Genomic DNA, 12,526 nt, shown 5'->3' on the forward strand with positions numbered 1-12,526 from the left:
TAGTGTATTTTACTAATGATTAAGATATTGGTCCCAACTGGAACCAAGAGAAGGACAGTAGAAGTTTTTTAATAATCTGTTGTGTTCTGCCTGCAAAATTATTTTAAATGTATTACAACAAATGTTACAGATGCACATAGCTCAGTTGCCTACAAAACTAAATTCATTACATCTTGGCTTATATATTCTGTGAATACAGCACATAAAAATGCTATAAAAACAAGTATTTGGAAGCCTTGCTAAGAAAACTTTAATCAATTGAAGTCTGCCAGAATACAGTGTTGTTTTAAAGGAAAGTTTCTATGAAGTCTTCAAATTTGTTCCATAATGTGTTAGACAGTAAAGAGGTAAAACCATGCTTTTCAACTTAGAGAGTTAATTCTAAAATTTTCCTTATACAATCTCAAACTGCTCAACTCCAAAATTCCTTTGCAGGGTTGCTTAATCTTTTAATCTCTGACACGCAGTATAAGTCTCACAGCTGTGGATGAAATTCTGAGCAATCCTTTGGTGCTCCTCCGCTTTGACTAGACTGTCATATCCTACACAACTGTCATATAATGATACTAAATAATTGTTTTTCCAGTTGAAAGGAACAGAATTGAATTCTGCTGTCTAAACCATTCCTCCCTCCCCCTCCACCCACTCTTGGCCTCCTGTTTTGTATCTATGAATGAAAATAAGGACTAATGCCAGAATTCAAAGACTAAGCAGCAGGCAGATTGCTCATGCAAACATCAACCAATCAGCCCATTCCAGTAATCCTTTCTAATATAGCAACCCAACTAGGCCACCAGCAAACCCCCCCATAAACACATTTAGCCTGTGGGATTATTACAGGGAGATACGATATGTTCCATGTACTTGGAAATGTATACTGTACAGCGCATCTAGTTACTTGCTAATCAGGAAGGCCAGGGCTGTACTAGTGACTGAATCCAGACTTTCTGTGAGACAACGGCTATGTCTATATTAGCAAGTGGTAGGCACATCAAGTGCAAATCTGGAAAATAAAACAGTTGGTGTTGAAGACTTGACATACACACCATAGATATTTTGTGGGCTTTGCTTTGGGCTTACTCTGGCCATGAATCAAATGCCTAGTAATAGCTGGAGCACATTTTTGGTTTGATTTCATCTGAAAGAAATGTCACTTGTGTGCTTTAAGACTGTTTTGTGATGTGAACCAAAGAATAGCAGATGGGAAAAACCAGAGCATTTACCCCAAAGTTGCTCCTGATTTGAGCTAAAATGCTAATGCAGATTAATCAAATGCAAGCCTTTTTTTTTTTTTATTAGGCCACTATGTGAGAGCATGGATGCAAAGGACAAGACACAAGGATTCTTTAAAAAAATTATTATTTAATGTCAAACACAGACAGTCAGAACACAGGAGCTAGTTCTCAAGGACCTTAGAATCAGCATAATGATTTGTATCTATGAAATTACTGCAACACATGTAGAGATCATAAGTGAAAGCTGGAAGAACTGTATACTAATTTAGCACATCTCTAGTTTACTAAACAAAGCCCAGCTTAGAAAGGAGTATCAGTAAGACGTTAAAAGGAGCTTGTTAAACACACAGAGAATAGGATATGGATGTTGTATGAGCATATAAATTTGTAGATGCATGTGCTCCAGTGGCGAGTGGGGGCAAGTTCAAGAAGCCCTTTTTAGTGATGAAAGCAAAATTGAGTTGGAAAGACTCCCTTTTCATGGGCAGGACAAGACAAAGCAGCATGAGCCTCCAAAGGAAAGAGCTTAGTAGCACAAGGAAGACCCTTTTTAACCCTCTTTTTGTGCTCTCTGAGGGAGAAGAATCAATATTAAAAGAACACTGGACCACATTAAAAAGGAGAAATATAAATCAACTTTGTTGTTTGGGTTTTTTATATTACATTTCTTCAATACTATTTTTAATGAGAAGTGTTAAGCCAATGTAAATATTAACATTAAGTTTATTATAATTATCACTCTGGTCATTTATGTGTGTGAGACTTATACAATTCAACCTTCATATTCATGGCCTTTGAAAGTTTTTTTATAAAAGTTATATGGCCTTTTATATTAGCAATAATAATCTTAAAAGAAAAGATTATACCATTAGTGATTACATTTTTCCAAAGTACAAAACAGAGAAACATCCTGCAGAGAAAAACATGTCAATATTTCTAATCTTAGTGCTTTCAAGGTGGGAACACAGACATTACAGGTAAAAAACTATGCTTTAAAGTACTATAAATAATTTGACCTTATTATATAAGTAGCTTGATGAGAAATAGAAACTAAATATCCTGTTAAAATCTGGTGGGAAGGCCTGAGGAAAATGGCATTAAATACAGTCTTCTGAGGTTGAAAAAACTGTGCCAGCTTATTTTCATGAAATTCACATGGAATCAGAAGGTTTAAGAGGTAGATGAATATATTTGGACTTACTGGACACACAGTAATGCTTTGCTCCCATTGACTCATGCTCAGACTTTCTTCCAGCGTCGTGCATTTCTTCATCACCATGTCCCAGCCACAATAAGGGTCTTGGGATCCAATGCATGCACTGTGAATGAAAACCAATCAGAGAACATGAACATTTCTCTTCATCTGTACTGGCCAAAGATCTCTGAATAGCTATGTGGCATCTATTTATGTTTCATAGGCCTAAAACAGGTAGCAAAAGTGATCTCTCTTGTGGTATGGCACAGACAAAATGACAAAATAGAAGAAGAATGAATTTGAATGCCTACACAAAGCTAGGATTTCTTTTCAGTGCATAGCTGAATTTCTTCTGGCTGCATGCATGGTATGTCATCAAGACCAACTAGTGTACTTAATCATGAATTATAGTAATTCATACAAAGCATATGTTGTCTGCTCCAAGTAAAGCTTTTAGGAGTTACAGTTCTTAGTCTTTTCTATCAGTTTTGGAATTATATTTGGAATAATCTTTGTCAGAAAACAGATGACAAAATCTACTCTTTGAAAATCAGTTATAAAACCCTCAGATTTATTTTCTGCACTGTTACAGAATCCATCAAAGTAAGTTCAAAGGGGTGCTGTTGGCTGCCATCACACTTGCTACTTATCGTATGCTTCCCTAGACATTCCCTCCTAGCAGCACGAGGAAGGTCGAAGAAGAGGATGATAGTCCAGCTTCCTACAGACTCTGAAAGATCCACTCCACAATACTATAAGTTCCTTTCTCTATTAAATGGCAGTTTTCTCTTGCTACTGGTAGGTAAAGCATTAACAGTCCATGTTTCATAGCTAAAGATACATTTAAAAGGATGTGGCTTTCCCATCACAGTGAAGCATAATATGATTGTTTTAACATTTGTAAAAATACCTGTAAATTACATATATAATTAATAAATACAAACATGTTATCTAGTTTATAAAAAATGCTAGACTGATCATTCTTGTTCAACACAAATCCATGGGCATTATCATTCTGTCTTTAATTGTCTATTCATCTCACATCTGTCCAGTGAAGGGCCACAAAGATGATTAAGAGACTGGAACATCTTTTCTATGAGGAGAGGTTGACACAGCTGGAACTGTTCAGCCTGGAGAAGAGAAGGCTCAGAGGGGGACTCATAAATGTGTACAAATACCTGGGAGGGTGTAAAGAAGGGGAAGCCAGGGTCTTTTCAGTGGTGCCCAGTGACAGGATCAGAGGCAATGGGCACAAACGGAAACACAGGAGGTTTCTTCTGAACATAAGGAAACATTTTTTTACTGTGAGGGCGACTAAGCACTAGCACAGGTTGACCAGAGAGGTTCTGGAGTCTCCTTCTTTGGAGATATTCAAAAGTCAACTGGATATTGTCCTGGGCAATGGGCTCTAGGTGAACCTGCTTGAGCAGGAGGCTGGACCAGATGACCTCCAGAGGCCCGTGTCAACCTCAACCCTTCTGTGATTCTCTCCTCCCAAATCCTGTATTTTATTCATATTTCTATTTATGTCAGGCATTCTCCATGTAGTACCAAGTTCAGACAAAATGCAGATCTACTAATTCCCTGCTATACTACTCCATAACACCATCACAGAAGATTCTTAGTGCCTATAAATTTCAAAGAATTTGTTTCTACAGTACACTTGGCAATGTGGATGGCCAGTACTATGTGAAAGGATAGTTCCCATTACAAAATGGGCACAGAGTAAAAGACATAATAGTCAAAACTGCCTAAATACTCCCAATTAGGCTACTAATTCAAAGATAAAACTTTTGGTTTAGGGGACTCAGTGTTGAAAAGAGAGTTCCCACTGATGGCTCTTGCAGCTGTAGGCACTTAGCATTTTTGTAACTCAGGCTGTATGTTTCCATTTAACTATCTAGAAGGTGAGGAAGAAAATTAATCCAAATTATGGACAGTTTTAAGGGTTTTGGTCTTCCAGTGTCTGCAAGCCAAGATGTTCAGCGTTCTCCCACAGAACATCTCCAATAAAGCACGTTTTATGAAAAAAGAATACAAAACAAAATGAAAGGCAACATTAGCTATGCTATTTCTCAAAGTAGAAGTGCTCACCTTTCCAAATTCCTTTATGTTAAGCTTTAATATTTTAAAATGCAGTTATTATGCTTTAGACACCTGTTATTAAAAAAGCGAGTACTTTACAACTATCCTTTCACTTAGAACCACACTCTCTCTTTCCTGGGAGTAAGGTGATCCTTCTACCACTCTGCTTTTAGACTCCATTTCCTCTTTTGCTTTTTTCCCCACATTATTTTCCACTCAGACAAATCAAAATGGCTTGCATCTTTCATTACAAGTCACTTAGAAGTTTTAAGTGGGGCACTTGAAGCGTATTTTGACCATTCTCACAGCTTCCTTGTATCAGAACAGATCCTAATTTCATGGAAGAAATAAAGTTAAAAATATGGTGAAAAGTTCTTGCACTGCTGGGACAAAGCATATTCAATCACCTTGTAGACAATAAACGTGGCCATTCCAGTAAGTGACCAGGTTTGGAGAGCATTGCAGCAAGATCAAAGGAGGTGAGTCTTTTCAGAATTTAGTTAAGAAGGTCCACTGAGCACATGAAAAATATTATTTTAAGATGTTAATAACTCAGCTAAATTCATGCAGATGACAAGAAGCTAAGTACAAAGAACTTCCTCCAAAAAGAAGAGGCATTAACTGTCTTCAGTATTTATTTACTTTTTTTACAGGACAATATATAAATTAATCCTGGACTCATATGAACAATTCAAAACAAAGCAACAGAAAATTTTGTCTGAGAAGTATTCCCCACATGAGGAATTGTAATTTTGCCTTTGCAGTCATTATTATACCTAAGTCTCATTTTGTAAAGGGTTTAATTTTTTTTTTTAATTTTATATTCTGACAGAAAAATCATATCATGAAAGTGTAGTTCAGAATTATCACTCTCTTTCTGGCATTTCAGTTCACCATGCAAGATATATTTATGAAATGAGGCAGGACCTGGCTTAAATAGCTGCCCTGTTTTCAGGTATTGGCACAACAGTCCTTTTCTGTTCTCCCTGCCTCACATCTCAGAAGGATTTTTATTTATTTATTTTAGATCACTTGTTTAGACCACCAGTATATCTGAAAAGTGGATATATTTTCTTCTAAACGAAAAGGAGAGCAGTAATATGCAGTTAAATTTCTACCCATATTTGCTTAATTATGTCAGCTTTTAAAACCTTTTTCTTTCCTTTGAGGGATAATTTGATGTGTGAATAACAGCAGCAAATTATTTTGATTTGCTATGCTTAGATTAAAAAAAAAGCAAAAGAAACAGATAAAAAAATAAGTTTAAAGACAGAAAATGAGAATAGAATAAAGCTTGTATGAAAATAACAGGTTTTATAAATGTTAAATTTAAAGGGACTATTATTAAATCATAAGTATGTGTCCTTACTGTCTTCCACCAATAGAAGTTTCATGTTGTTTTAACTCTTTTTTTAATGAACCTCCCTCCCAAGAGACAGCAGTAAGAGGAATTCAGTGTGTACATAAAATAACAAAAGAAATTGTGCAAAATAGCTGTCAGATTCATGTATGTAAGAGAAGTTGAAAATTAGCTACCACTGTACAGCTTTATCCCTTTCTCCTCCCAAACCTCTGTCTAAATTAAAGCCATTTTAGATGCTACTGTTCAAAAATTAGATAAATTTTAAAATTAGTATTAGGTCTTTCAGTTGACAGAGCTCTGTCAGATAATGACACTGGCAGTAGCAGAGCTGTGTATTAGCCATCTTGTCTCTGGAAGTTATCTTATATCTCAATTTCAACAGCGGTGAAAATGAATGTTTTGTCTGTCACTCCCAGTAGGCACCAGCCCATATCTCTAAGACTTCACGTGATTTGTCCCCACACTTCTAAAACTGGCAGTTTTGTGCAGATGGAAATTCAGGAATAAAAGTGAATTGATTCATTCTAAGACTTGTAATGTCACATACCCTGTTGAGTCAGCACTCTCTGCAAAAACACTCAACTGCTTTTGGCTTCTACTGGTTGATTCTAATTTTCCCCTGCATTGTCGTTTCACATTTTTTACCAGACGTGAATGATAGGTAGTTGAGTGTCTCTCCTGCAAAGCATTCATTTGGCTGTGGTGGTTCAGTATGTCTACTGACAGTCATGCAACACTTAAACAATGGATTTTGACTGACTAGTAACAGAACCGTAAGTCACCTCACTCTAAAACAAGCCAGCAATAGCAGGTCATTTTCTTCAGCTATTTTATAATTATCCCCAAGTAGGCTAGCAAAACTGCTCTACCTGAGTTACGTTTGAGATGACTAATTCAGACAGAAAATGAGTCAGAAACGAACATCATTCAGAGCAAAATATATTGCAAACCCCTTACAGTTTTAGACTAAAAAGAATTTGTTACGTGTGCTCCAAAGAAAAAAGAAAAAAAACACCTTAAGATTAAAAGCTATATCCTCATACCATTGATTTCAAAGAGATTTTTAAATCTTCTTTGAGGGGAAGAATATATTCCCATATGAATATACATTAGAAGTGCTGATCAGGTATCCTCTTGAGCTGTAACATTTTGTTCAGAGAACAGACAAACATAAGAGGTGCATCTTTCAAGACTGTTCAATGAAACACTTTTCTGTCTTTACATATATACAGCATTTTGAAGAACACAGGATATTTCTGTCTCCTGACCCTTTCAATCGTTTCTACCGAGACAGCCAGGCCTACCTAGTTCCAATTACTGTCAACTGTGATCTGGACACTTTGTATGCCAGGAACTGAACTGGGGTCACCATCTTATTTCACAGAAGCCAGATTCTTCACTGCATATTTGAACAGAAAACTGAAGATAAAAGCCTGCCTCATGTTCGAAATGCATTGTCCCATCCATTTCTGAATGAATACATGAATCTGATACTAGATGTCCGTATAAAGGCACCTATCAGTGTTTTTTTTCCATTAGTACTGGTCTTGTAGATATATACATATATATAGGTGTGCAATGAAGAACAGGGATCTAAAGATATAGATGAACAATGCAGAACTTAAATGGTAGGCACACAATTTATAAAGTCCTAGGAGCTCAAACTAAGATGCCTGTCAAATATTTAGAATTCTGCTTAACCCTTGTGTACCATTAAGAAAAATCACACCCTTTAATCATCTCAGTCACCCAGTGTGGACTACTCCTCTTCCTTGAATTTCTGTAAGACAATCAAAATCCATCTGGGTATGATTCAATCCTGCAACATGCTCGGACAATACTAATCTTAAATCTACAAGCCCCTCCCTTCAAATTCTGAATCAGGAACTGATGTATAATTTGTTTAGTAAAGTTGTTTATATCGCACAATTCTATGAAAATTTATGCTTCCAAGTGGCTTTATTTGGAACAAATGTGAAAGACAACTTTCAGAGCACACTCGCTACAAAAGAATGCAGGCTTGCCACTCACTGTAAAGAAATAACTTCTGAGGTCCCCATCCATGTCAATCAGCCAAGACAGAGCCTCTAGCCCTCTCTCTGATTAGGAGGTAGGAGCCTGGAAATGCTGGGACCACCAGGTACAGCTAGGGCTTTCAAAGTCCTTTAATGGGCTGAAACTAGAGCCTGCAAATCTGTGGTTTGCAAATAGGCTCTGAAAATCTGAGCTACCCAAGTGGAAGGCAACCCAAGGTGTGCTAGGCCAGAACAGCAGTAACAGTGATTACCCAGGCTGGACACATTTGCTTCCGTATGGCATCCCCGTGTCTTTAAAAGACCTGTGCATCTTCAGAAGAGATAAATGTAAGTAGGGTACACAACTGCAATATCCTTTTAGTTAGCTGTAGCCTAGGTTCTTCTGAACTTAAATGTTGAGGTTAACTTTATGTTAGAATATGAATTATTATAAAGATAGTAGGCCCAGATTTTGGATATACAACTTCACTCTTTAAAAGTGCTAACCAGATAGCAGGTATCCCAACATTTCAAGGGCACCATTACCTCTCATTCCAGAAGTAACTCCACTGGCCTGACAATGCATCATGAGGAGCAGATAACCTTTAAAGCCATTCAGTTTGTGGTCACATAGCTGGAGCATCTAAACTCCTGTCCTGGAATCCTACTCACAGTTCACACTGTTGCATTCAGAATAGGCTCTCTCTCCCCCATACATTCAAGTCCATAGTGGACTCCAAATATTCCTTTTCTGTAAAATTTCAAATAAATAAAAATGTCCACAAAAAAGATAACAGAATATTAAGAGAGCTGCAAATATTTCTCATGAGAAAACAACTGGTGTGTAATGCAGAGTACTGTAAGCTGAGATGCATAGGACATGTGTTGGCCTGACTGAGTAGTAGTCCAATATGTGATATGTTAAATTATTGTAAAATAAAACACCTTTCAGATTTGCCTTTTTTTTTTCCTGCCCCTTTTCTTTTTACCATCTATGCCTTTAACTCTTGTTTCCAGAGGATACGCTTGCCAAGTATCAAATGACTAGTGAAATGATCTCTTGGAAAATGGGTTGCTTTAAACATGTCAGGTGAATTTCAAGAAAAACTAAACAGTGACTACACTGAACTTAAAATTCCTCAAAGTTTTGGTATATTTTAATGCAAAGCAATGAATTACATCATGACATACGAAAGCCACATGCCTGTTTTAAATTTTTATTTCTTAGCTCACTTCTTTGTTTAAAATAATATCCTACTAATAAAATCTCAATTGTGAATATGTAGTCAAGTCCATCTGGTTTTCTTACAACTTTGCAAACTAAAAGGAAAAGACATTTTCCTTTTCCTCATAAGGCTACTTGAAGAAATACATTGGGAGCAGGCTACTCATTTATCAAAATTCCTTCTTGTTTGCCAGAAATGTGTGCTTATAATACAGTACATACATGCACAGGTCACACATGTTAAAGAGTTGTGACTAAATATTTCAGGTGCAGCAAAATGTAAATGCATAGTTTGTGTCTGATGCATTTTGTGAGCCAGATAGACAAAGATACTTTCTGCAAAAACTTTGGTCTTCACAGAGGAAGAAAGAAATACAAGCCAACCTCAGACCTGTAGAGCTTGAATTGATTCCCTCCCCAGTACAGGACTAATATTCTACATCTTTTGACCGAGGAAAACTTTCAGCTATGTTTATTTCATAGTTCTGCTGACTTTATTAGTGTTTTCATAAGTTCACACCAACTGAAGATAATTTTGCAGTGTATCTAATAACTAAAAAAGATGCTTATAACCTAGTCTTGCAGTCAGGATTATGGTTTGTCCCAGTCTGTAAAATTTATGGGGATTCTGATTCTGGAATATTACTCTGGAATCACTAATTCAGATCAGTCTTCATGTGATTCCAGCATTCTAATGCAGCATTGTCTTTCTTCGATTTAAACTGGAATAAGGCTTGCATATTTTGAAATAAGGAAATCCACCTGGATATCCAAAAATAACTATTCTGGAATTATTATTTCAAAAGTAATTTCAAGTCCATGTGTTGGCAAACTTCTCTGGACACCTTAGCACCTCGTAATAGTTCAGACCACATTACTTATTAACTTCTATAATAATAGCATATAGGAAGAATTATTCTACTATGTAATGATAGCCAGTGTTTTATTTCCAGGAAAACAGGTTTTTACTGTGTGAGAGTACTTCTGAGGAAAAAAACATGTATAGGTAAAGGACAATAAAGGAATGCAACAGTGGCTGAAATATTTAATCTAATAATCTTGCTGGAATTCTAGGAATGAAATGAAGCATAACCAAATTTGCAATAATTGTTTTCTTCTGTCAGTTAATCCAGTACCCTTTCTAGTATTGTGCTGCTGCTACAGCTACCTTTTGAGTACAGATAGATTGCTTAGCTGATGGTTAACAAAGAAGCTAAAATAAAAATGATGGAGTGTATATAGAGAAAAGTTACAGTTATGGTAGAATAGCTATGATAATATTACTTAGCAAAACAATCTTGTGACCCAATAATATTTTAAGCATATGATATAAAACACAATACTCAAAAAATTCCAGAAGTGGCTGGGGATTTTTTGGGGTGGTTTTTTTTTTTTTCTCCCCCCCCCCCCCCCCACGCTAGAGAAGTCTCTATGTGTACAGCTTTTAGCAGATGGCACAACTTATTTACTTAGACATAATTTAATATTAAGATTACTTTTCAAACCTTCTAAGTGTGTGAAACCTAATTTTCATCATGAGTACCAATTCTTGACCCTTGCTTGGTAAGATTTTGCAGAACATTGGGTTGATACAATCTTCCATTGCCCCTCCTTTCAGAACTGATTCACAGAAAACTCCAGTACAAATTATAGTATTGACAAATTTGCTGCAGAGGAATCGCTGCCATCCAAGGTTGCTTTTGAAGGCTACAGCCACCAATAAAAGAAAGCTGACCAGTTCTTTGTTTCAGGGGAAGAGTTGTGACCCCTCTGCTACAGATATATTTCTTACTACAGATGCATAGAGCCTTCAAAGTAAACACCAGACACTGCAACTTTATAGACTTTAATGGTTATCTTCTCATGATAATCATTCTATTTATCTCACATCACAGTTCATCAGCAGGCATACAAGTCAGTTGTGCTCTACGCTTGGCCTACTCTGAAAAAGTATAGACAGCTGGAGAATTCACAGTGAAAATAGTAGCTCCAATGAATAATGTTGGTCTTTCCGTAAAATTTTGGTAAGTATGTGTGAATTACAATACCCAGGTGATAATATTAAGGAATTTCCCCAAGGAGAGAGGAACTAAGTTAACTTCCCTGCTGCTTTCTCCTGGAGCACAAAGACAACAGGGCTTTTTGGAGAACTATTTGTAATAACTCACATGTCCCAAACTATTTTTTTCCTAGCTGATTGCTGAAAACAGCAGGGTTATGACAGGATGTTCAAAACTATTCAGCCATTGGCAGAAGTCTGTGGGAGACTCTCCCATAACTTGAAAACTGTCAATCCAAGTAACTGGCCCAGGCAACTCATAAACAATGAAAACATCGTGGCATAATGGTAAGCGCCTAGTAACCCAAAATGCAGATGTGACAACAGGCCCTGCCTGTGGTATGGTCTGCTGTCATAGTAATTAGTGCACCAAACTGCACCTAGAACATCCAAACAAAAAATATTTCAAATTTATCTTCCAAGTCTAAAATAATATTTTCAAGGACCTTTGTTAACAGTGTTTGTGGGAGTGGAGCTGTGAGCTGGTAGGGAACAGGAATGTCCTGAATCAGAGAAATGTCCTTCAGAGGCAACACTGTGGTCACAGAGGACCTTTAACTTGAGGAACAAATTTACAAGGAAATACGAATTAGTTAGATCTGTACAGCATATCAGAGTGACAATTCAGAAAACATAACAAACTACAAATAAAAGCAATAACCACATGCTTTAGAGGCTAGTACATGAAGATAAAACAAGGAGTAATGAAATAAAAAGAAAAAATAGGCAATCTCAAGAAAATTATCTTGACATTGAGATATTAGCTTGCGGAACAGTCTGCCCAACAGAGGGACTGAAGTTGCATTGTCTGAAAGCTTTACAATAAACCTAAATAAAAAGATTAGAAAAGATTAGACGGTGAGCACTCTGCCATTGACACAAAGACGGAGCAGATGAGCTAGCATATCTTCAGTCTTGTGGCTTTTTTAAGGTTGTTATTCATACACAAGCATTCTCTATTTCTCAATAACGATGTGAAGTAGATATTAAAGACTACACAAGCCCTTGATCTCGGGAAGAAAGTCTAGTTATTATTGATGGAAGTTCAGAATATGGCCTTGGTGCAGTCCTAAGTAAGATAGATGTGAATAGATAAAATCAAAATACTCCAAAAAACACCCCACCATGCCCCAACGCATTACTTTAGATAAGGTTTACTTTTTACTCATTGCTATGGGATAGAAGTAATAGTTGACAACATATAACAATAATGAGAGTATTAAAGCACCCAGCAATGCAGTGACCAAGTTTTGGATGTTTCATTACCTAGTGAAATTTATAGCCCCAAGTAAGGTACCTACATTCTTCTCCACATGTAGAGAATAAAATATGCTTGAAATCCAGCATTC

At 36.6% G+C, this 12,526-nt stretch overlaps 1 protein-coding gene across 5 annotated transcripts in view; it reads right to left on the minus strand.

The window, feature by feature from the left end:
* Nucleotides 1-12,526, minus strand: part of SEMA5A (semaphorin 5A) — a 350,426-nt gene that overhangs the window by 94,105 nt on the left and 243,795 nt on the right. For all 5 annotated transcript variants that reach the window (XM_027798610.2, XM_055705236.1, XM_055705237.1 and 2 more), the window contains exon 13: nt 2,437-2,554. In XM_027798610.2, the coding sequence (XP_027654411.1) occupies nt 2,437-2,554 (118 nt within the window). The remainder of the gene's footprint in view (nt 1-2,436; nt 2,555-12,526) is intronic.

Source organism: Falco cherrug, chromosome 3, assembly GCF_023634085.1.
Source record: "Falco cherrug isolate bFalChe1 chromosome 3, bFalChe1.pri, whole genome shotgun sequence".
NCBI classification, from domain to species: Eukaryota; Metazoa; Chordata; class Aves; order Falconiformes; family Falconidae; genus Falco; species Falco cherrug.